The sequence below is a fragment of the Lithobates pipiens genome, unplaced genomic scaffold (genome assembly GCF_037356315.1).
Source record: "Lithobates pipiens isolate NorthernLeopardFrog02 unplaced genomic scaffold, aLitPip1_a1.2 Scaffold_13, whole genome shotgun sequence".
NCBI lineage: Eukaryota > Metazoa > Chordata > Amphibia > Anura > Ranidae > Lithobates > Lithobates pipiens.
In genome coordinates this window covers 84555347-84577976 of record NW_027507718.1, presented here as the reverse complement: position 1 = coordinate 84577976, position 22630 = coordinate 84555347, and the positions used below count along the sequence as shown (strand labels likewise).

Genomic DNA, 22630 nt, shown 5'->3' with positions numbered 1-22630 from the left:
AGGAGATGGGGCGTAGGTTTTTAGGATTGGATGGGTCCAGTGAGGGCTTTTTAAGTATGGGATTGACAAGTGCATGTTTTAGAGAATTGGGGAAGATGCCAGAAGAGAGGGAGAGATTGAAGATGTGAGTTAGAGAGTGTAGCATAGAGCCAGAGGGTGAACGCAGCATTTGCGAGGGAACAGGATCCAGAGGGAAGATGGTAAGGTGGACATTACCAAGTAGTTTAGCAACTTCGTCTATAGTGGTGGGGTTAAAAGAGAGAAGTAATGATTGTGCCTGTGGGCATGATGTGTAAAGTGTGGAGGGTATCAGAACAGTAGAGATCTCCGAGCGAATTGTATCAATCTTCTGTTTGAAGTGATTAGCAATCTCCTGGGCAGTGAGTGAGTTGGCGGGTGGAGGCGGTGGAGGACGAAGTAGAGAGTTGAAAGTAGAGAAGAGTTGATGGGGACAGGATGATAGGTTGCTGATGAGAGTGATAAAATAGTTCTGCTTGGCAGAGAGTAGGCTAGAATTGTAATTTTGGAGGGCAGATTTATATTGGTGGAAATCTCTCTGAGACTTGGTCTTGCGCCACAGGCGTTCATGAGCACGACTACGTTTTTTTCAGACTTCTAGTGACATCTGTTTGCCAAGGTTGAAGGGGTCGGGGCTTGATTCTGTGTGTAGTGAGGGGGGCCAGTGAGTCCAGAGAGGCCAGAAGTGAAGTGTTGTAGACAGAAGTGGCTAGGTTGGTGCAGGATAGGGGTGAGATTTTGTCGTAGAGGTTGTCAATAGCAGAGTAGAGAAGAGAAGGGTTGAGATGACGTAGGTTTCTGCGGGTAACTTTTTTTTTTTTTTTTTTTTCACGGTGAATAAAGTTCGCTTTATTGATATTAGACACACAGGTTACAATCCAGAAAAACAAAAAAAAAAAAAAAAAACGGTGTACAAACACACAGCAAAGGAAAAGGAAATCAGAATACAGTACGATCCACAGGGGATACAATATATGTTATACAACCTTCCCCGACAGTACCCTGCGAGGGCAGTGGCCAGTCAGAGATCCTGTAAAAAATAATGCAGTATGGTAGCCACTGTGCCCTCATCGAATCCCACAAGGGGGGGGGGTGTATGTAGGAAAGGGGAAAACCAAGGGAAGAAGAAGAAGGGGCGAGGGGTGGGAGCGTGGGAGGGAAAGACAAGGGAAAGAGGTGGGAGAGGAGGGGGGGCAGGGGGAGAAGGACCAACCCACGGAACTAGCGGTGGTAGTTCCTATATCTACATTCCCTCTCTATCTCCTTCTGCGGGTAACTTTAATGCGGTTGGCGGGAGAAAGTGAAACTAATAAGGTGGTGATCAGAGAGAGGGAATGGATAGTTAGAGAGGTTGCATGGAGTGCAAAGGTGAGAGAAAACGAGGTCAAGGATATTGCCTTCGGAGTGAGTAGGATCATGTATCCACTGTTTCAGGTCAAAGGAGGAGGTTAGGCTGAGAAGTTTGGAAGGAGCAGAAGTGTTAGTATTAATAGGGATGTTGAAATCCCTGAGAATGATTGTGGGGATTTCAGAAGAAAGAAAGTAGGGTAGCCAGGCAGAGAAGTCATCAAGAAATGTTGATACTGGTCCAGGGGGCCTGTAGATCATGGCTATTCTTAGAGAAATTGGAGTGAAGAGACGAATGCCGTGTGCTTCGAAGGAGGAGAGTGACAGAGAGGGAGGTGGCTGAAGTACCTGGAAGGTGCTATGTGGGGCTAGAAGGATTCCAACACCTCCTCCCTTATGTCCATTGGATCTGGGGAAGTGAGTCCAAAGAAGACCACCATGGGATAGGGCCGCAGAAGACGCAGTGTCTGATTCGTGGAGCCAGGTTTCGGTGATGGCGAGTAGGTTAAATGAGTTGGCGATAAAGATGTCATGTAGAGAGGTGAGTTTGTTGCAGACAGAGCGGGAGTTCCAAAGGGCACAAGGGAAAGGGAGTCTGGTCTTGGGAAGAATAGAAATGGGAACTAAATTGTGTTGATTGCGGGGGGCGTGGCCTGGAGTGCAATGGAGTAGGACGCCTGCAGTGAGTGCTCCGCTCGTCCATACTCCTGCTCTCACCATCCTGCACCATCCTTCTTCTATATACCACCTGGAGGACCTGCCTTACCTCTTGCTCTTCCCCTGGAGCCACCTGCCCGTTTTGGAGGCCGCGCGGCGCCGCTCCGGTAAGCTGGGTATTCCCGGGGGCAGCCTGTAGGACCGACCGCGGCTTCGGCCTAGTCGACGGCCATCTTGCTCCACCCGGCGGCGGCTTTCTCTGCCCTCCTCGGCCCTCCGAGCCTTTCCGAATCTGCCCTGCAACACCCCCGGCCGCCGGATCGCCCTCGGCCACGGGTGTAGTGCCTGTCACGCCGGTGGCAGCCGGTCGGATAGTCCGCGGCGCCGGCCTGGTCCCCGAGCCGGCGGCCATCTTGCTCCACCCGCGGCGGCCTGTACAGGCCTCTCTAACTGTTTTTATGCCTCCATCCGCCTGCCTGTGGCTGCCAAACCGCCCCTTGCCATCTGTGAAGTGCCCCTCTATCCTGCAGTAGCCGGTTGGATTGCCTGCAGGGCCGGCCTGGGCCCTGGAGAAGTGGCCATATTGCTACACCCACCGCAGGCCCTTGCAGAGTACTCTGTGTCCACCTCCCCTTTCTGTGCCCGCTTCTCCTCTGCAGCAGCCACTGACCCTTGCATGCACCAAGCCCCCACCTGTAAACCCCGCCTGCAGTACTTGGCGGTTGTTACGAGAGGGGAGATTGAGAAGCTGGCCTAATATATAGCGGCCATCTTGGAACACCCCGGACCATCCTGGACCATGTCCCCACCGAAAAAGTCTAACGAGACCGCTGACAAGCTTGCCAGATACCGCCGCCATGAGGAGGATCACCGGGCCAAAGATGGCGCTGGTGCTCCCTCTGACGCAGACCACTCTACGTCGGCCACCACCCAAGTCCTCGACGCTATAGCCCTCTGTCAGAGCACGCTCACCTCCAAAATTGAGGAGGTCAAAATTGATGTGTCTCTCATCCGGCAAGACCTCTCTACCCTCCGGGATCGTGTGGCGGAGATGGAGACCCGCATCAGTAGAGCTGAAGACATCATACACCCCCTGAAGCACACCACTGACGAGGTACGCCGTCAGCTGCAACAGCTTTGCGCGAAACAGGACGACATGGAAAACCATCTCCGAAGATGTAAGCTCCGCTTCATCGGCCTCCCTGAGACAGCTGAGGGCAATGATCCGGCGGGTTTCCTTGAAAGTCTCCTGACCTCCACCTTCGGAAGAGAGGCATTTTCGGTGATGTTCGCTGTGGAGAGAGCTCATCGGATTCTGGCCCGTCCCCCTCCCCAGGGGGCCCCACCGCGTACTCTGATTGCGAAATTTCTTAACTTCAGAGACCGTGACAAAATTCTCCGCCTGACTAGAGAGAGGGGCAATATCCCCCATACCAATACTCATGTGGCGGTATTCCCAGACTTTTCCAGCGAGGTGCAACGGCAGCGATCCAGGTTCCAGGATGTTAAGCGACGCCTTCGGGTCTTACACCTTAAATATGCAATGCTGTATCCTGCGAAGCTTCGCGTGGAATGCGAGGGCCGAACCCACTTTTTTGAAGACCCTGCCTCGGTATCCACCTGGATTGACCAGAGAGAACGCCGAGACTGAACATCTCACCCTACATATGCACTGTGGATGCTTTCCCTTTCTTTTCCCGCTCCCGTGGGTCCCCACGATATCTCCTCCTGCTACTTTGATGATTGAGTCGTCGCGATGAGCACGCTATTAATCGACGCCCGTTGCAGGGCCAGGGGACTATCCCGGGAAGACTTTCTTTTCATCTCGTATTAGATCTCACAGCCTGTCTATTCTCTCTCGGTGTTCCGCTGATCTGAGATCCCTACCTCCCCTGTGCCTGAGGAGCACCTGGGGAAGACCGAAGATAATACGACATCCAGGACTATTCTACTGTACTTTATTCATCGTCCCAAAGGCGGGCGGAGCTCCCCCCTGCTCGGCCATGATGGTATCACACCTTTGTGGCCCCTGCTCCCCATGCACCTTCCAGAGAAGAAGTCGCCCCCCTAGGATTTTTGTGTACTTTTCCCTCCCCAATTTATCAGATTTTTTTTTATCCCCCTTTGTTTTTCTTTTTGTTACCTTGGGTATCTATGCTCCTCTGCAAATAAGTTCCTTGCCTCCAATGGGTTCTAAGCATTGGATGTCCCCTGTTGGTACCCAGTTTTGGGGTATGATGTCCAAGCCGTGTTGGGGTGGCACTGGACTGGGTGGGGGGTGGGATGTTGTGTTTTTTTTTTTTTGTACCACTATGTTTGCCAACGTTTGTTTCTACTAAAGGTACTGTGTTAAAGTCATACAAGCATTTTTTTGAATTGGTTGCTATTGTGTTCTGTGCGCACTAACTTGGCCATGACTGCCCTGCTGATTCTGGCCCGCCTATGGTTTATTGTTTACGCCCTGCACCCACCATGAGCTCCTTAAAGTTCCTTACGTGGAATGTCAGAGGCATGCGGAACAAGATAAAACGCACTGCCGCCCTGACATTCCTTAAGTCTCAGCGTGCTGACATTATCGCGCTTGTTGAGACCCATGTTACTGGCCATCTCCAGTCCTCTCTTAAGAAACCGTGGATAGGTTGGGTGTACCATGCTACCCACACCTCATACTCCAGGGGGGTTTCGGTCCTAATTGCTAAAAGGGTGCCGTTTAACCTAGTGCTGCTCCAGACGGACCGGCAGGGCAGATATGTATTCCTGCATGCCACCATTAATGGATCCCCTATTTTGATAATAGCCTGCTATGTCCCCCCCCCCTATAACTCAGTTGTACTTAAGGAGGGCCTTGCATTTATGGCACACTACCCCTCGGTGCCGGCAGTGTGGTTGGGGGACTTTAATATGACCCTCATTCCCGCTCTGGACCGCATGGGCACCCCGGACTCCCCTGATGACCCTCCAGCCCACACCAGACTACACTGTATATTGACCGACTTTGCTCTTGTGGATACATGGCGCCACAAGCATCCCCATGCTAAAGCATACTCGTGCTTCTCAGCCAGCCATAACACAATGTCCCGAATTGACTTCATTCTCATTTCACAGACTCTGACACCCAGACTGGAAGATGTGGGCTTCGCTCCGAGAATCCTCTCTGATCACGCCCCCTACTGGATTACGATGCGGCTCCTGGGGGCCTCCCCCTCTCCTACTTGGCGGCTGAACCCATTTTGGCTGGCCGCCCTGCGGGAGCAGGGGGACATCTCTACGGAGTTGCAGCACTATTTTGCAGTTAACGGGGACTCCACTACATACGACATGGTGTGGGACACATTTAAGCTTTACGCCCGCTCCCTGCTCTCCACGCGCATTAACAGACTTAAGCGGTCGTCCAAACTTGTTGTCCAACAGGCTACGGAACACCTACAGAGATTGGAGGAGGAGTTTCATCGAGACCCCTCGCCTGACGCAGCCACTAATCTTAAGCTCCAGCTACGACAGGTCTCCCAACTACATACGGAACAGGCCAAGCAGCGCATCTTTTTCTGTAGGCAAAGGGTATTTGAATATGGAGAAAGATCGGGCAAACTACTCGCTTACCTCTCTCACTTAGATTCCTGTCCCCCAGTCGTGGTGTCGCTGCTGGACACCCAGGGGAATGGTATTACGGATCCACAACAGGTGGTGGAGGAGTTTGCGAGATTTTATCGAGCACTCTATGCCACTCGGGTCACTCATACTCCCCAAGACACCAGAGACTACTTGGCGAGAATTACATTTCCCAAACTGACAGACGCCCAACGTGACCTTTTAGAGGCCCCCATTACTGAGGAGGATATTTCCAAGGCAATTTCCTCTCTGGCCACTTCTAAAGCACCAGGACTTGACGGTCTGCCGCTAGAATTTTATGCCACCTACTCTGAAATTTTGACCCCTAAACTCCATGACTTATATGAGTCCATATTTGACACGGGAATCCTACCCCCCTCCATGAGGGACGCACAAATAGTTGTGATTCCCAAGCCAGGGAAGGACCCACACTATCCGGAATCATATAGACCTATCTCTCTACTACAGGTTGACATTAAAATACTGGCTAAGATTCTTGCCTCCCGCCTTAATCAGGTTATCCTCTCACTGATCCACCCTGACCAGACTGGCTTTATGCCAGGAAAAAACACTGCCATGAATATCCGCCGCTTACTTATGAACATCCAGGGATCCCATGATGAAGTCGGCTCGCGGGTCGTGGTGGCTTTGGATGCTGCCAAGGCCTTCGACTCCGTGGAGTGGAACTACCTGTGGGAATGCCTCTTGGGATTTGGACTTGGCCCCAACTTTATCCGCTGGGTCCAACTCCTGTATCAATCCCCGAGGGCCAAGGTGTTTGTGAACGGCTGGCTCTCTGAGCAGTTCCCGCTGGAGAGAGGGACTCGACAAGGCTGCCCCCTTTCCCCCATGTTGTATGCGTTGGCTGTGGAGCCACTGGCTATTATGGTTCGCGCAGACGCCAGAATTCGTGGCCTTAGGATAGGAAACCTGGAGGAAAAGATCGGGATGTATGCTGACGATACACTCCTATACTTAGCCGACTCGGGTCCCTCCCTTCTTGCAGCCCTCCACACCATAGACTGTATCGGTAGTCATTCGGGTCTGAGCATTAACTGGTCCAAATCCCAGATCCTTCCGCTTGATCATTTCCCCCCCGTACCCACGTCCCCTCCTCTAGGTCTCCCTAGGGTTTCCGTGATCAAGTATTTAGGAGTGCAGGTCACTAGATCGCTGACAGACTATGTACCCCTAAACATTGAACCCCTTTACGCCCTGATTAAGACCAAGACACAAACCTGGGCCAGACTACCTCTGGGCGTTATGGGACGCATCAATCTGGTCAAAATGATACTTCTGTCCAAGATACTTTATTTGGTGTGGCATGCACCCCTGTATATACCTCAAAAATTTTTCAAGACGATTGAATCAATTCTCAATTCATTTAAATGGGGCCACAGCAGACACAAATTGTCTTGGAGACTTCTGAAGAATCCAGTGACAATGGGAGGGGCTGCCCTTCCAGATTTCCAGGATTACTACCTTGCCTCCCAATTGTCCCATTTTTATCACTTTGACAAGGGCGAGCTACCAAGATACCAGACATTACTTTGTAAACGCCCTGATGACCCTGCTCACACCCCACTTCAGTCAGTCCTTAGGGCTCCACTGTCAAAACGTTCCCCCTATCCAAAAGTAGACATGTTGACGCATCACCGGAGGATATGGCGGACGGCCCTAAACAAACTTGGGACCCCGCAGGTTCATTCTTATACTCCTCTCTGGTTCAACACTCACTTACCCGAACTGCTGTCCGTTCCAGACCCCGCAGCTTGGACGCGGTATGGGATATTGTACATGCACCAAGTCATGACTAGCTCTGGGCTTAAATCCTTTCAAATGCTAAAGGAAGAATTCGCACTCCCTAACCATCTCTTCTTCCGATATTTACAGCTCCGACATGCGCTACAGACTCAGTTTCCCGGCTTCAGCCCCCCCCTGACAGTCCCTCCTATAGTAGATATAGTCACAGGGGCTGAGCCAACCAGGTTGATCTCTGCCCTCTACTCCGCCATCCGTCTCCCAGGTTCCGGGGCATTGGCTTACGCCGCCAAGGCCAGATGGGAGGTGGATGTTGGATTAATTGAGGACGAGGAGTGGGATGATGTATTGGGGGATGTGAAGAGAGTATCCCCCAGACTTTCGGACCGCCTCACACAGCTGTACATCGTACATAGGACATATCTGACCCCCCAAAAGATAGCACGGTTCAAACCCACGTATAATCCGGGATGCCGCTTATGTGACCACACCCCAGGCTCCTTCTATCACCTCATATGGTCCTGCCCAGTTATACAAACATACTGGATACAGGTAATTCGCTTTCTCCATGACCAGATGGGCTCTCCTGTTAGCCTCGACCCGAAGCTGTGCTTACTTGGTCTCTTGCCAGAATTTGATGCTGACAAGTCCCTTCGTACCTTTTTACATGAAACACTGTTCCTGGCGAGAAAAGTGCTTGCTCGCAGCTGGATGCAGGCCCTCCCCCCCACGGTCCAATGCTGGAAGAAAGAGGTTAACGATACCCTCCCGTATAAGAAGTTAATATATACGCATAGAGGATGTCCACTTAAATACGAGCAGATATGGGGCAGATGGTTGGGGGATGGGGAGACATGTACTTGATATGCTGTTGTATTGATCCCTTGCCCCCTTCCCCCCTCTGTTTTTCCCTTTCTGTGCTTCCTCCACCCCATGGGTCTGCCTTTATTGTGTCCCCCTCCCTCTCCTCCTTTTTTTTTTCTTTCTCTCTCCGCCTCCTGCCCCTTCCCCGGTTGACACGGATTGGTCTTACAATGATGCTACCCATGATGGGTATCTAAACCCTATGCAGCGTAACTATCCTAAAGCACTCATGTATGCAACACTGCCTTGGCCAGGTTGGCCCTTATTACCTGATGTACCTTATGTATGCTTACTATGTATGTTATCTTCTCTGTTTCCTTCTTTTTGTTTTGTTTTTCTTTGTTTTTTTCAATTAAAAAATTGTGTTGATTGCGGCTGCTGCCAGAGGGTGCAGGGTGATGGGTACAGTTTAATGATGGAGGTCCAGGGTTTGGGGATATATCTCCAGAGCTTAGGAGAAGCAGGAGGGTGAGGGAGGTAATATGGGAGTGAGATTTATATGAAGGGACATGCCCCAGGGTCTTGGGAGATTTTTAGTGTGTGTGGATTTAGAATTAGCAGGAGTTGGTGGGTGCAGTAATAAGGAGAGGACAGAAGTGAGGGTGATATATATATATGCTTATTAGAACAAACACATGCCACTTTTATAGAGTGTATAAAGTACAATAAGAGTCTTTATAGAAATTTATTAAATGCTTTCTTATTTCATCCATGCCTGGAATTTAGCTTTAAAGTGTATGTCCAGCCAAAACGATTTTTCTTGGTTTGAGATGGAGTGGATAATCATCATGGACCTTTGTTATGTTTTTCTGCTATCTGGTGCTCCTTTAAAGAGATTTACCCCTGACTTTCTGTCTTGCTAACAATATTTTTCCAAACAGGAAGGAAGTGATGAGCACTCTCTAACAGAAATAAAGACCGAAATAAAAAAAACTTTTGTTAGAAGAGCCTTTCCCACAGTAAAAAAAGTTGCAGGCACTGTTAATTACGTGTGCACCAGCAGCCATCATTCAGCCTTGCTTGCTGGTGTAAATAGTCCTTTCTAAAGTGATCAACGTGGGATTTATGTTAATGAGTAAACAGACACATCCTCTGTGACTAGAAAAAATCCACTGGCAGCAGTCACCTGGATAAGAAGTATTGAAAATATCTCCAGTGCAAACTTACGCTGCATGGCCTCCCTTATTGTGCAAAGCATGCAAAAGGACCCTAGGATTCGTGGTATCAAGGAGAGTGATCATTACTGGCTGGCAACCCTTCTTGAGCCACGTTAGAAGGGTAGAGTTGCAGAACTCCTGCTTCGCAGAGGGAGCAGAGGGTGAAACATCTTAAGGAGGCCTTGAAGAAAGGTTTGTCTAACGCATTTTCAGACCATGGGAGGATACCATTTCCTGGTGCTGGATAATGTGTTTCTGAGGCTTCGTTCAGTAAGAGGAAGAGCCTTGGAGAAGGTGGCCGGCTGACCGATGCCTTTAAACAATTTTTCAGTACTCAGTTCCGGGGTCTGATCGGTTCAAGCAACCATCGCCAGAATCTGCATCATATGGTGCAGGAATATCTAGGAGGAAGAGCAGACTTGGAGGCCTTTCCAATAGAGCATCCACTGGGTTACTGGGTCTTGAGTATGGACCACTTCCTAGAATTTTTCTTCCCCTGTTTAACAAGGGCATGTAATTACAATTTTTGATCTAATATTTCACAGCAGGGCCGTTCCTGCGCCCAACAAGAGTATCGGTGAGGGGTTACAGTGTTGTGGCACCACCACCACCCAAGGCCCAATTTTTCTTCCCCTGTTTAACAGGGCCATGTAATTTAAATTTTATATAATATTTCACAGCAGGGCCCATTCCTGCCCCCAACAATAGTAACTGTGAGGGGTTACAGTGTTCTGGTACCATCAACACCTAAGGCTCAGTTTGTCTGCAGAGTATATAGGGCAGGCTGTATAGTTTATATACTGCTGTTCAGAGTACATAGTGCCTGGGGGCCATGCGGACCCCTACGCCATTTTTTAAAATTTTTGGTGCGGGGTTCCCCTTAATATCAATACCAGAAGTGAAGGGCCTGGTATGGTTTTTTTTTTGGGGGGGGGAGACGTCCATGACATTTGTTTTGGTATTTTTGATATTTTTATCTATATTGCCGGGATCCGACAATACATTGCTGCCGCAAGCAATTTTAAATGACATTTTTTTCCTTTAGAAATTTAATTTTGTAGTGGTACTGTTATATGGAAAATATGTGCTGCTTTACAGGCATACTAAGGACACCCCCGAGGCACGATATATAAAGGAATATTTCATTTTTATTGTTTCACTTTAAGCATCATTAAAATCACTGCTTCTGAAAAACAACAGTTTTTAAAACTTTTTTTTGCATTGATACATTTCCCCCGGTGCAGGACCCAGGTCCCCAAACACTTTTTATGGCAATAACTTGCATATAAGCCTTTAAAATTAGCACTTTTGATTTGTCACGTCCCATAGACTTTAACGGTGTTCACGTGTTCGCACAAATTGTTTGCCTGTTCGTATGTTCTGCTGCGAACTGAACCGGGGGAGTGTTCGGCTCATCCCTAAACACTACACTTGGAACAAGTAGGAGAATATGTTCTGGCGTGTAACTCTAATTTTGCCTATGCTTTGTTTTAGAAATATCCTATTGATTGACAACTTTTGTGTAAAAAAATACATTTTCATTTTCTTTCTGCATTTTCCAAACTCTTGAAGAAAAAAAAATGAGGTCTTCAAAAGACTTACCATACCTCTTAGAAAATACCTAGGGAGTTTGCTTTCCAAAATGTGGTCATTTTGTGGGTGTTTCTGCTGTCCTGACACTTCAGGGCCTAATGAAATATGATGTGTATACTGTAAGCTAGACGTGCATTTTAAGCTCATTAAAAGCCCAAAGGTGCGCCTTGGATTTTAGGCCCTTCTATGCATTTAGGCTGTGCAAAAACTTCCACACAGGTGGTATCCCTATACTCAGGAGGCACAACAGAAAGTGTTTTGGAGTAAAATTATAAGTATTCATATGCTGTGTGTGAGAAATAACTTGCTAAAGTGACAAATTTATAGAAAAAAACATTATTTCATCTCTTAATTTTCCAAAAAAGTATGACAAAAAAATTACAACTTCAACAAACTCACCGTGTCTTACTGTCTGGACTGTCTACTTTCCTAGCATTTTAGGGCTTCAAGAAATGAGATAGGCGTCAGGAATGATCAATTTTCAAGCATACAGCACATACAATAGTTTGTAGACTCTATAACTTTCAAACAGACTAAATCATATACACTGGTTTAGATGATATTTACCAAAGAAATGTAGAAAAAAACATTTTGGCCTAAATGTATAATGAAAGATTATTTATTTGCAATCTTTTAAAATACCTTTTAATATTTATTTGCAATCTTCTATTTACCACCACCTGGAGGTGGTAAATAGCACCTAAAGGAAACCTCAATCCATTTTTAAAAAATTATATGAAATGAATTTACATTTTTGTATGAATTTGTGTCAGATGTGTGTCAGATGTGTTTGATAATTGCCCCTCATTTCACTCATGTGGCTCAATATTCTTTATGTCCAACAGATGAAAAATAACTCAGTAATGCATATAGGCCTCAAAGTGGGCCTTACTCAAAAACATAAGGTCAGCTGACTTGACAGCCCCCCTACCCTCCTATTTACAAAAAAACACTTATTGTAAGAAAAGTTGTTTAAAAATATTTTAAAAAATACTTACCATCCCCAACTTCCAGCGGGCTTGTCTAGGTGATGGTGATGTCACTGGGTTTTCTTACAAAATCCTGCAAAAGCTACTAATCCCAAATGCCATGAGAATGCACTCCTGCATATACTCCATTGAAATAATGGACTTTCCAAAGATACTGCTGTGAGACCCAGTGACTTCATCAACAGGAAGTAGGGACGTTTCAGGTAATAAGGTGAGGATTTTTTTCCCCCAGTTTTCTTCAGTGTTTTTTCTTTTAATGATTTGCTTCTTCATTTTGTAATAAGGAAGTGAAGGACTTTCACATAACTAGATCTTGTTGTAATGCAAGGTCTGTTTTAGGCTTATTGTCGCAAAGAGTTTCTTGGTATCAATGTTATTCATATTCACTACTGAGTGTATATGAAATCAGTTCCCCCTAAACATGTGAAGCTTCAAATGGCTTCACCTTTCACATTTATTTATTTATATAATTCCAATAAAATGTTTATCCTTCACCCAACAATGTACATTACACCCCGCCCCATGAAGTAGCCCTGCCCCTGACATGCACTCTATAGGAACAATAGAGGTAATCTACCACCTCCAAACTCTAAGGAGGTTATGGGGTTGTTTTTCTACAAAAAAGACAGGCTGTTTTACTAAGCATAGTGAAAGTTCATTGAGTTTAGTAAAAATGGTGAATATGCATTTATCTTAAGCAACCAATCATATGAAAGCTAGACTCACACACAGTTGTGTTTTCTCATTTCCTTTTTGCATGATTTGATATTCAAAGTGTAACACAGGCTGACCTTATTTACTGTTGTCAACTCCAAATGCTTTGCATCTTTGGTTATTATATTAAGAAATATAAAACACTGCTATTGTATAAGTGTTTTGTAGCTTGAAATTCCAAACTGCTCAATAAGCTGAATCCCATGCTTGTAAATAGTCACTATTCAAATTTGAGCTATCGGGCTCCTGTAGCTCAATGCAGAAACTGGAAAAGATACATGAGACAGAATAGGGTGTTCTGGGCCCCCTTGACTTCAAGTCCACAAAAAACGCACAAGAAAGTGCGTTACACTTATTTTGAAGGTGCTACTAAAATGAAAGTTTATGGGCCAAAAAAAAAGAACAATCCTACTTCTGTATAACACTTTGTATGAAAAAAAAAACATGAAAAAAATATGCAAACCCTTCAAAATGGCCTACATACACTTTGCTCAATGGGCTGAATGGGGCTAACGTTACGTATTTAAGTCTATAGTGTACTGTTTTTATCCCTACTTTATTAGGCCAATATCTGCTAGTATGATTATCAATAGAGTATCTGCATGACAATTAATTATATCTCTGTGCTTAACTGATAATGGATGTTTCTAGTTATCCGTTTGAGTATGTGGCAATTTATTGGTATGTGTTTCTAATTTAGCTCCTTTCATCACCACTCCTCTCGAGACACTTGATGGATTAGTGGAAGATGTTGCCACTTTTATGTGTGCAGTTGATTCATATCCTCCGCCAGAAATAACCTGGACACGTAATAACATTCCTATAAGGTATGTGAAAATATTTTGTGCATAAAGTGTGTTTATAAATTGTGTAACATTTTTACATGAATATTATATAAAAGGTTCTGTAATAATAAAGAGTTACCAGAGATTATTATCATGTGCAATAGTATATTTAACAATGTAGTGGCAAGAGCAATGGAATTATGTTGCGTAAAAGGAAGTAAAGTAAAAGGAAGGACTCATTTTGATAAATTAACATGGATTATTGCTCAACCTCACTATTAAATGAGTACATTCCATGCTTTTCAACGCTTCAGTAGATACTGAACGCCATTTTTTTCTGCCACCTACTGCTTTCACAATAGTTACTGCACAGAAATGATCCCTGTACCCAGACAATGGGCATTATAGTATTTACATATTCTTAATGTATTTCTAAAGACAAAAGAATGCAACAAGGTAGAAAAATTTCTGCAAGCAGCTCCCCCCAGCCCCCTTAAATACTTACCTGAGCCCAATCTTGATCTAGCGATGTGCACGAAAGCAAAGGCTTTCTCAACTCTCTCTCTCCTCATTAGCTCAGACACTGCTGCTGTCAATCCTAGCCAGTGAGGAGGGAGCAGGGGATGGAAGTCAAGCAACTCTCTGTGTGTCTTTTGGGCTTGGGAGCAAGTATACCTTGACCTCATAGGAAGAAGCTTGCTATGGGGGCACTCGGCAGGGGGGAGGAGCCAGGAGTGCTAACAGGGGATCACAGAAGAGGAGGATCAGGGCTGCTGTATGCAAAACCGTTGTACAAAGCAGGTACATATGACATGCTTATTATTGTTAAAAAAAGAAAAAAATGCCTTTAGAATCGATTTAACCACCTTTAGAATCGCTTTAACCAGCTCCGGATAAATTTAGCCCCTTCCTGACCAGAGCGCTTTTTGCGATTCGGCACTGCGTCACTTTAACTGACAATTGCATGGTCATGCGACATTGTACCCAAACCCAAACAAATGTTGCTTTTTTAAAAAAAAATGGGGATATTTATTATAGCAAAAAGTACAAAATATTGTGTTTTTTTTAAATTGTCACTTTTTTTGTTTATAGCGCAAAAAAAACAAACAAAAAAAACGCAGAGATGATCAAATACCACCAAAAGAAAGCTCTATATGTGAGAAAAAAAGGATGTCAATTTTTTTGGGATGCAAGGTCATGACTGCGCAATTTCAGTTAAAGCAACGCAGTGCCATATCTCAAAAAATGGCCTGGTCATTGTGCAGCCAAATCTTCCAGGGCTGAAGTGGGTAAACAACATGAAAGCATGGATCCATCCTGCCTTGAATCAACGGTTCAGGCTGATGGTGTAATGGTGTGGAGGATATTTTCTTGGCACTAGGGATGAGCCAAAAATCGTCCGGTTGGGTTTGCACTAGAACAATTTCAAAGGCTTATATGCAAGTTATTGCCATAAAAAGTGTATGGGGACCCGGGTACTGCCCTAGGGGACATGTATCAATACAAAAAAAAAGTTTTTAAAACAATTGTTTTTAAAAGAGAAGTGATTTTAATGATGCTTAAAATGAAACAATAAAAAATAAATATTACTTTAAATATCGTGCCTGGGGGGTCCCCTGAGGCTCCTTTCACACTGCTATGACTTGAAAGTTGCATGATTTTTCCACAATGTTGCTGCGGTTTCAGGGAATGTAAAATTGAGGTTTATGGACCTCAACTCGCATCAAAGTCAGACAAAAGTAGTACAGGGACTACTTTTAAGTCGTACGCCTTCCACAGGCGGTGGTTCAGCGGGGAGCATCAATAGTTTCAAAAAACTTGTGTCTTTTTTCAACCTCACCTACTATGTAGATATGAATGGTTATCACAGGGAATCATGGGGTATGACTTGTCTCTGATGTCCAAAGTCTCAGGAAAAGTTGCAAAAGTGTGAAAGGGGCCTTAGTCTGCCTGTAAAGTGGTGCAGCTGTACAATGTATAGAACATGCCACAGCAATAATGACATTTCTAAAGGGAAAAATTTTATTTAAACTTGCTTGCAGCTGTAATATATTGCCGGCTCCCAGCATGGACTCCCCTCAGTCCATACCAGGCCCTCTGTGTCTGGTATGGATTTTAAGGGGCACCCCATGCCATTTTTTTTAAAATTGTTCATACCAGACTCTTACCTGAGCATGCAGCCTGGCAGGTCAGGAAAAGGGGGGGCAAATGAACCCCCCTCCTAAACCATACCAGGCCACATGCCCTCAACATGGGGGGGCTGCTTTGAGGTAGGGGAGGTCCAAAGCACCTTGTCCATGTTAATGGGGACAGTTATCTCGACAACCCTGGGCTGTGGTTGTCAGGGTCTGCGGGTGGGGGGGCGTATCGGAAACTGTAAGCACCCTTTAACAAGGGGGCCCCCAGATCCCAACTCCCCCTATGTGAATGGGAAAAAGTAAATATATTTTGTTAAGGTACAGTGTGGCAAGACTGTGCAGTTGTCAGTTAAAGCGACGCAGTGCAGAATCGCAAAAAATGGCCTGGTCATTGAGCAACCAAATCTTCCGGGGCTGAAATGGTTAAAGAATTTCTTGGGAGTTTTTTTGTTCTCCGCTATGTGTCTTTCTTGTTCCATCTTAGCCACCCTAATTGCACCTTTACATATCTTGTTGCATTTTTTGTAAAGTCTGAAAGCTTATGATGATCCCTCAGCCTTGTATTTTTTGCTTTTATATGCATTTTTACATTGGAGTAAAGCCATCCAGGACATTTGCTCTGTCTTTTAAATGTATTTCCCAAAGGGATGCACTGGCTAATGGTCTTATTTAATATGCTCTTAAAGCAAACCCATCTCTCCTGCGTGTTCTTTGTTTCTAAGATTTTATCCAAATTTATATCTTCTAGCAAGGTTCGTAGTTTAGGGAAGTTGGCTCTTTTGAAATTCAGTGTCTTTGTGTTCCCCTTGTGTTTCCTACGTGTGTGATTTATACTGAAGCCAATTGACTTGTCATCACCGTTTCCTAAATTGCCCCGTATTTCCACATCCGTGATCAGATCTGTATTGTTGGTAATCAGTAGATCTAGTAACGTCTTGTTTCTAGTTGGTGCATTTAACATCTGACCCATGAAATTGTCCTGCAAAACATCTAGGAACTGGCGAGCCTTAGACGAATGCGTGGTTCCCTTCTTCCAGTCTATATCTGAATAATTAAAATCGCCCATGATGATAACACTTCCCATCCTTGCTGCTAATCCAAATTGTGATAGGTGGTCCGTCTCCCCCTCCTTCCTCAGGTTAGGGGGCCTATAGCATGCTCCCAGAATTATTTTCCCCTTAGCTTCATCCCTTTGAATCTCTACCCATAAGGATTCCACCTCCTCCCTAGTTACCTTATTGATGTAATCTCTCATATTCACTTGTACATTATTCTTGATATATAGGCATACCCTTCCCCCTTTTTTACTGTCTCTATCCCTGCAATAAAGGGAATACCCTTGAATGGTTGCCAGCCAATCATGAGAGCTGTTGAACCAGGTCTTTGAAATTTCCACAAAATCAAAATCCTCCTCGTTCAAAGGAATCTATAGTTCACCCATCTTGTCCGCCAGGCTCCTGGCATTGGTGAACATGCCACGTAGTTTAGGCCAGTCGCATACTGTCCTCTTATTGGGTGTTCCGAGATTGCAAATAGTATTTGTTACTATACTTACCTCGGGTTTATGTGCTTTAGTCAACCTACCACTAATGCTCCAATACTACCCTCTGGAATATGTTCATTGCTGACTATCTATACCTTTGGACCCCCCCCCCCCCCATTGCCTAGTTTAAAAAACCCTCTTTGGCCATCTTCACTCCCAGCAGCTCTGCACCCTCCTCATTTAGGTGCAGTCCGTCCCTTCTATAGAACTGGTGACCGACTGAGAAGTTGGCCCAGTTCTCCCTGAACCCAAACCCCTCCTTACTACACCAGTAACTGCCAGCAGTGCTGGTCCCTGACCAGTGTCACTCAATGGAGTGTACTTATTGGGATGCTCAAGCCCAGGATTGGCCTCCCTGGCCCATATGTCTTGTCAAGCGTGTGCATTATGGGGTACTCAGCAGCGGGTGTACTTCCCGCGAGCTACCCCATTTGTTTGCTTGTTCAAAAATTAAGCCCATCATTACTTGCCACACTTTTGGCCCCTTAGTACCAATTTAGCATTGTTTAAATGCCACGGACTACCTGAGTATTGTTGCTGATCATGTCCCGATGTACACTGCAGTGTACCCATCTTCTGATGGCTATTTCCAGCAGGATAATGCACCATATCACAAAGCTCAAATCATCTCAAACTGGTTTCTTGAACATGACGATGAGTTCACTGTACTGTACAATGGCCTCCACAGTCACCTGATCTTAATCCAATAGAGCACTTTTAGGATTTGGTGGAATTTGCATCATGAATGTGCAGCCGACAAATCTGCAGCAACTTTGTGATGCTATCATGTCAATATGGACCAAAATCTCTGAGAAATGTTTCTAACACCTTGTTGAATCTATGCCACAAAGAAATAAGGCAGTTCAGAAGGCAAAAGGGGGTCCAACCCAGTACTAGCAAGTTGTACCTAATAAAGTGGCTGGTGAGTATATAGTGTATGCAGAGGCACAATTTATTGAAAAAAAAATTAAATTTGTTTTCCTATTCCTAAGGTAAATACATATATTTTTGGCATTATACCCTTTTATGCCCCCAAACAGCCAAAACCATTTTTTTAGCCAGGTGACGACACAAAAGGTCCATCCTTCAGGACTTGAGTTAAGCTCCTACCTTGTACACTATTCCCCTTTTGAGTGTATTCTTTTCAAGTGAAGCCACTGGAACACACTGCCAGTTTAATGCCGAGTACACACGATCGGAATTTCCGACAACATTTGTGCAACTGTGTGTATGCAAGACAAGTTTGAGCCAACACCTGTCGGAAAAAAATCCACGGTTTTTGTTGTCGGAAAATCCAATCGTCTGTTCGCAGCATAACAATAAAGCCAGCAATAGGCGGTTCGAATCTCACCGGTTCAGAAGCAACCAGCCAGGATTCGAACCATGTAGGGGCAGGCTGAATGTACCCAAGTTGATTGATTGATCAACTTGGGTACAATCAGTCTGTCAGATTTTACATGTGATTATTGCTAGCTGCTGTTATTATTATTATAATTATACAGGATTTATATAGCGCCAACAGTTTGCGCAGTGCTTTTCAATGTAGGGAGACACTACACCAACAGTACAATTCAAAACAAGAGGGTTAGAGGAACTCTTACAACCTTACAATCTAAGATTGTGATAGTGTGTTCTCTCAGCAGGGACGGCTTCCCCTGCCCCCTGCCAGGAGAACACAGAGGGGGTCATTTACGAAAGGCAAATCCACATTGCACTGCAAGTGCACTTGGAAGTGCAGTCACTCTAAATCTAAGGGGTAGATCTGAAATGGGTGGAAGCTCTGCTGATTTTATCATCCAATCATGTGCAAGCTAAAATGCTGTTTTTTATTTTCCTTGCATGTCCCCCTCGGATCTACATTGACTTTACTTCCAAGTGCACTTGCAATACAAAGTGGAGTTTCCTTTAGTAAATAACCCCCAATGAGTTACCCAATCACGCGCAAGAAAAATAAAAGATAAAAAAGTATTTTTGCTTGCAAATAATTGGATGATGGAAGTCAGCAGAGTTTATGCTTATTTACTAAGCTCTGGGGCAACTGCTCTTGCAGAGTGCAACTGTCTATTTGCCTTTACTAAATCAACCTCTGTGAGTGCAGGAACACACAGTTTATATTACTGTGTGCTTCCTAAAGGTTTAGTGCAGTCAGCATTGTGCTGGCACCATTCACAGCTAGTTCTCTTAGCCCAGCTCCCTTCCCTATACTGACACACACATCCCCCTCCACACTCAGCCCATAGCATTGTAATGCATTGGCTTATTGAATGACACTGACCCATAAGGATACACAATTTAAGTGGAATTAGGGAGAAAGATTTCCGCTTCCTAAATATGGCACCAAGTAGTTGGACTGGATTTACAGGCACAGGATGCTGGAAAAGGTATACCAGCACTTGGTACTGGAACTTGGGATGTGTCCAGGGGACACCGAGATTTATTTGAAGTTCTGGAACAGTCCCATGGAAACTGCGATAGTTGGCATAGTAAAACAATTTGAGGACTGGATGTATAATGGACACATGTCTATTTACAACTGCCTCTCCATAGAGAATGGATGGTCCAATCAGGTCCACCTGAAAAACAGACAGGCAGACTCAATCAGAATGTCTGTAAGAAAGGAGCCTTAAAGCAGTAGAAAACCCCAGCAGTTTAAAAAGAAAACTCTGCAAGACAAGGGCATCACATCCTATCACATCATGAAATACATTATAACGAAGCACTCCAGCGGCACACTGTTACCACTGACAGGGCTTCCATATTCACCCAGTCTTCCTTCTGGGTTTGCATGCTCTGGCTGTATGAGCGGAGCAAGCTGCAATGACATCACTCACACTCATGTGCTCTCGTTTCTGCTCTTGTTTCCGGGAAGAAACTCTGATGGTCTGGAACAGTATTCCAGAACTGCAGAGCACATGCGTCGATGACGTCAGCGGCTGCATGCAGGGTGAATATCTCCTAAACCGTGCAGGTTTAGGAGATATTCATTTTACCTACATGTAAGCCTTATTATTTGCTTACCTGTAGGTAAAAATCACAAAGCTTTACTACCTCCTTAAAAGTAGTAGGGGTTATTTATGAAAGGCAAATCCACTTTGCACTACAAGTGCAAAGTGCACTTGAAATTGCGCTGAAAGTGCACTTGGAAGTGCAGTCGCTGTAAATCTGAGGGGTAGATCTGAAACGAGGCAAGGCTCTGCTGATTTTATTATCCAATCATGTGCAAGCTAAAATGCTGTTTTTTATTTTCCTTGCATGTCCCCCTCAGATCTACAGTGACTGCACTTCCAAGTGCACTTTCAATGCAATTTCAACTGCACTTTGCACTTGTAGTTTGCACTCGCAGTGCAAAGTGGATTTTCTGAATAAATAAATACTAAATAACCCCTATTGTCATATTACACATCTGATATCCTTCTAGATATCTAGTAAGCCCATCCCTTGAGGTTTTGTGGTTGTAATAGATCGAATGCTAAAAAGAATTCAGTCAACAGTTTGAAGAAATAATGTAAATAAAAAAGCAAAACTTCTATTAAAAAAAAGGAGCTCTAATGCCGCATACACACGGCTGGAATTTCCGATGGAAACAGTCCGATGGGAACTTTTCATCGGATTTTCCGACCGTGTGTATGCCCATTGGTCTTTTTCTGTTGGCATTTCCGATGGTCTTTAGATTGAGAGCCTGTTCTTAATTTTTCAGACAGAAAACTTTCTATCGGATTTTTCAATCGTGTGTATGCAATTCCGACACAAACAATTCCGATGCATGCTCGGAAACAATTCGACATATGCTTAGAAGCATTCAACTTCCCTTTATAGTGCCATCGAACGTGTTGTATGTCGTGGTGTTATTGACCATTGGAATTTGGTGTGACCGTGTGTAGACAAGACAGTTTGAGCGAAATTCTGTCGGAATTCCAATGGGAAAACCATCAGAGCTTTTTCTGACGAGAATTCCAATCGTGTGTACGTGCCATAAGGCTCAGTTCACCCAAAAGCAGTATTATAGTTTTGGTTAAACCACCCGACAGGGTCTTATACTGTATTTCTTTGGGAATTCTGTTGGTCTGCACACTTTTTGTGGCCATTATACGCATACACCACTCTTCCTGAATTTTACATGTATTTTTGGAAAACTCAAGAGGAAGAGTGTGTGCACTTTAGTAAACGAGCAGAAGCTGTGATGACTTCCTTCATCCAATCATGTACAAGCAAAAATTATTATTTTTTTGTTTGTTTTTGGTTTTTCCTTGCATGTGATTATGTATTCTTTGCGAAGTAAAGCTTTACCTCATTTACTAAACTCTGGCGCAACTGCACTTGCAGAGTGCAACTGCACTTTCCAAAGTCCACAGTCTGTTTGCCTTTAGTAAATGAACCCCAATGGCTCTGCAGGAGGGATTCCCCCATCAACACTGACTGTGTTGCTGGAGGAACTAAAATGGTTTTCTTTCCTGCAACCTATGGTTGCAGGAAAGAAAATCTTTTAGTCTTTGGCTGGCCTTCGGTTCTGATCTGTGTGTAGAAGATTGACAGTGTCTTCTGCTTTAGTGATCAGTATATTATAGCCTTTCTCAGCTTGTATGTGTGAAAGGAACTCTTGATATAGGTATCAAGCCTGGGGGGACCCCTCCAAGAATTTTTTTAAACCTACAGATCATGGTAAAATAGCATGATCTGTAAGTTGCAGAAATGTTTAAATATAACAAATATATGACCTACCCAGCATATGTAACATTCAGGGAAATTTGTATTGTGACACCATCTCACGTAATTTTCTGATTGCCATCTATAAATAATTTTTGCCTTCGGAACCCTGATGTCCCCCCTACCCTCATACTGTAATTTCTTATTATTTTCCTTTATTTTTTACAGATTATTTTCTTTTTCTATTCAATATTTTACACATATTATTTGTTAACAACAGGTAATTTGACATAATCATAGTTATCGTTAATATTATTGATAGTTACAAAACATAAAATTAAATATATCTACGGTATGTTAACTATAATTTATTGAGATTTTCAACTTTTCAACCGGAAAACAGTATATCTACATATGACAATTGAATATTTTGTTAATATACAGAAGAATTATTACAATACCCTGATCATAATGGACTTCCTCAAAATGGATCCTTTCTTTAACAGTCATACATCTAGAGTAATATATTTACCTGTGTTTTCTGTATTATAGAATACTATTCCGAAAATATTGTCAGATATATTGCAATTGTTATTATTTGATATTTCAAATAAAAAAATTTTGAAAAAAAAAACTAAAAAATTTGTATCTTCGCTGCTTTGTGCAACAAAATAATTTTCAGTAATAATCTTGAAATAAAAAAATGAGATGTTCCATTACATTAGTAGCCAACTTAAAAGTGACCCCCTTGGTTAGTGAAAACTGCATTTTTGAATTGGTGGCCAATGTAAGTGGGAGATAATTCATCATT

General features: G+C 44.2%; 1 protein-coding gene across 1 annotated transcript in view; it reads left to right on the top strand.

Annotated features, from left to right (window-relative positions):
- The window catches only part of MUSK (muscle associated receptor tyrosine kinase), a 308402-nt gene that overhangs the window by 75866 nt on the left and 209906 nt on the right, over positions 1-22630 (top strand). Inside the window, exon 2 of the mRNA XM_077475264.1 lies at positions 13410-13536. Within this exon, the coding sequence (XP_077331390.1) occupies positions 13410-13536 (127 nt within the window). The remainder of the gene's footprint in view (positions 1-13409; positions 13537-22630) is intronic.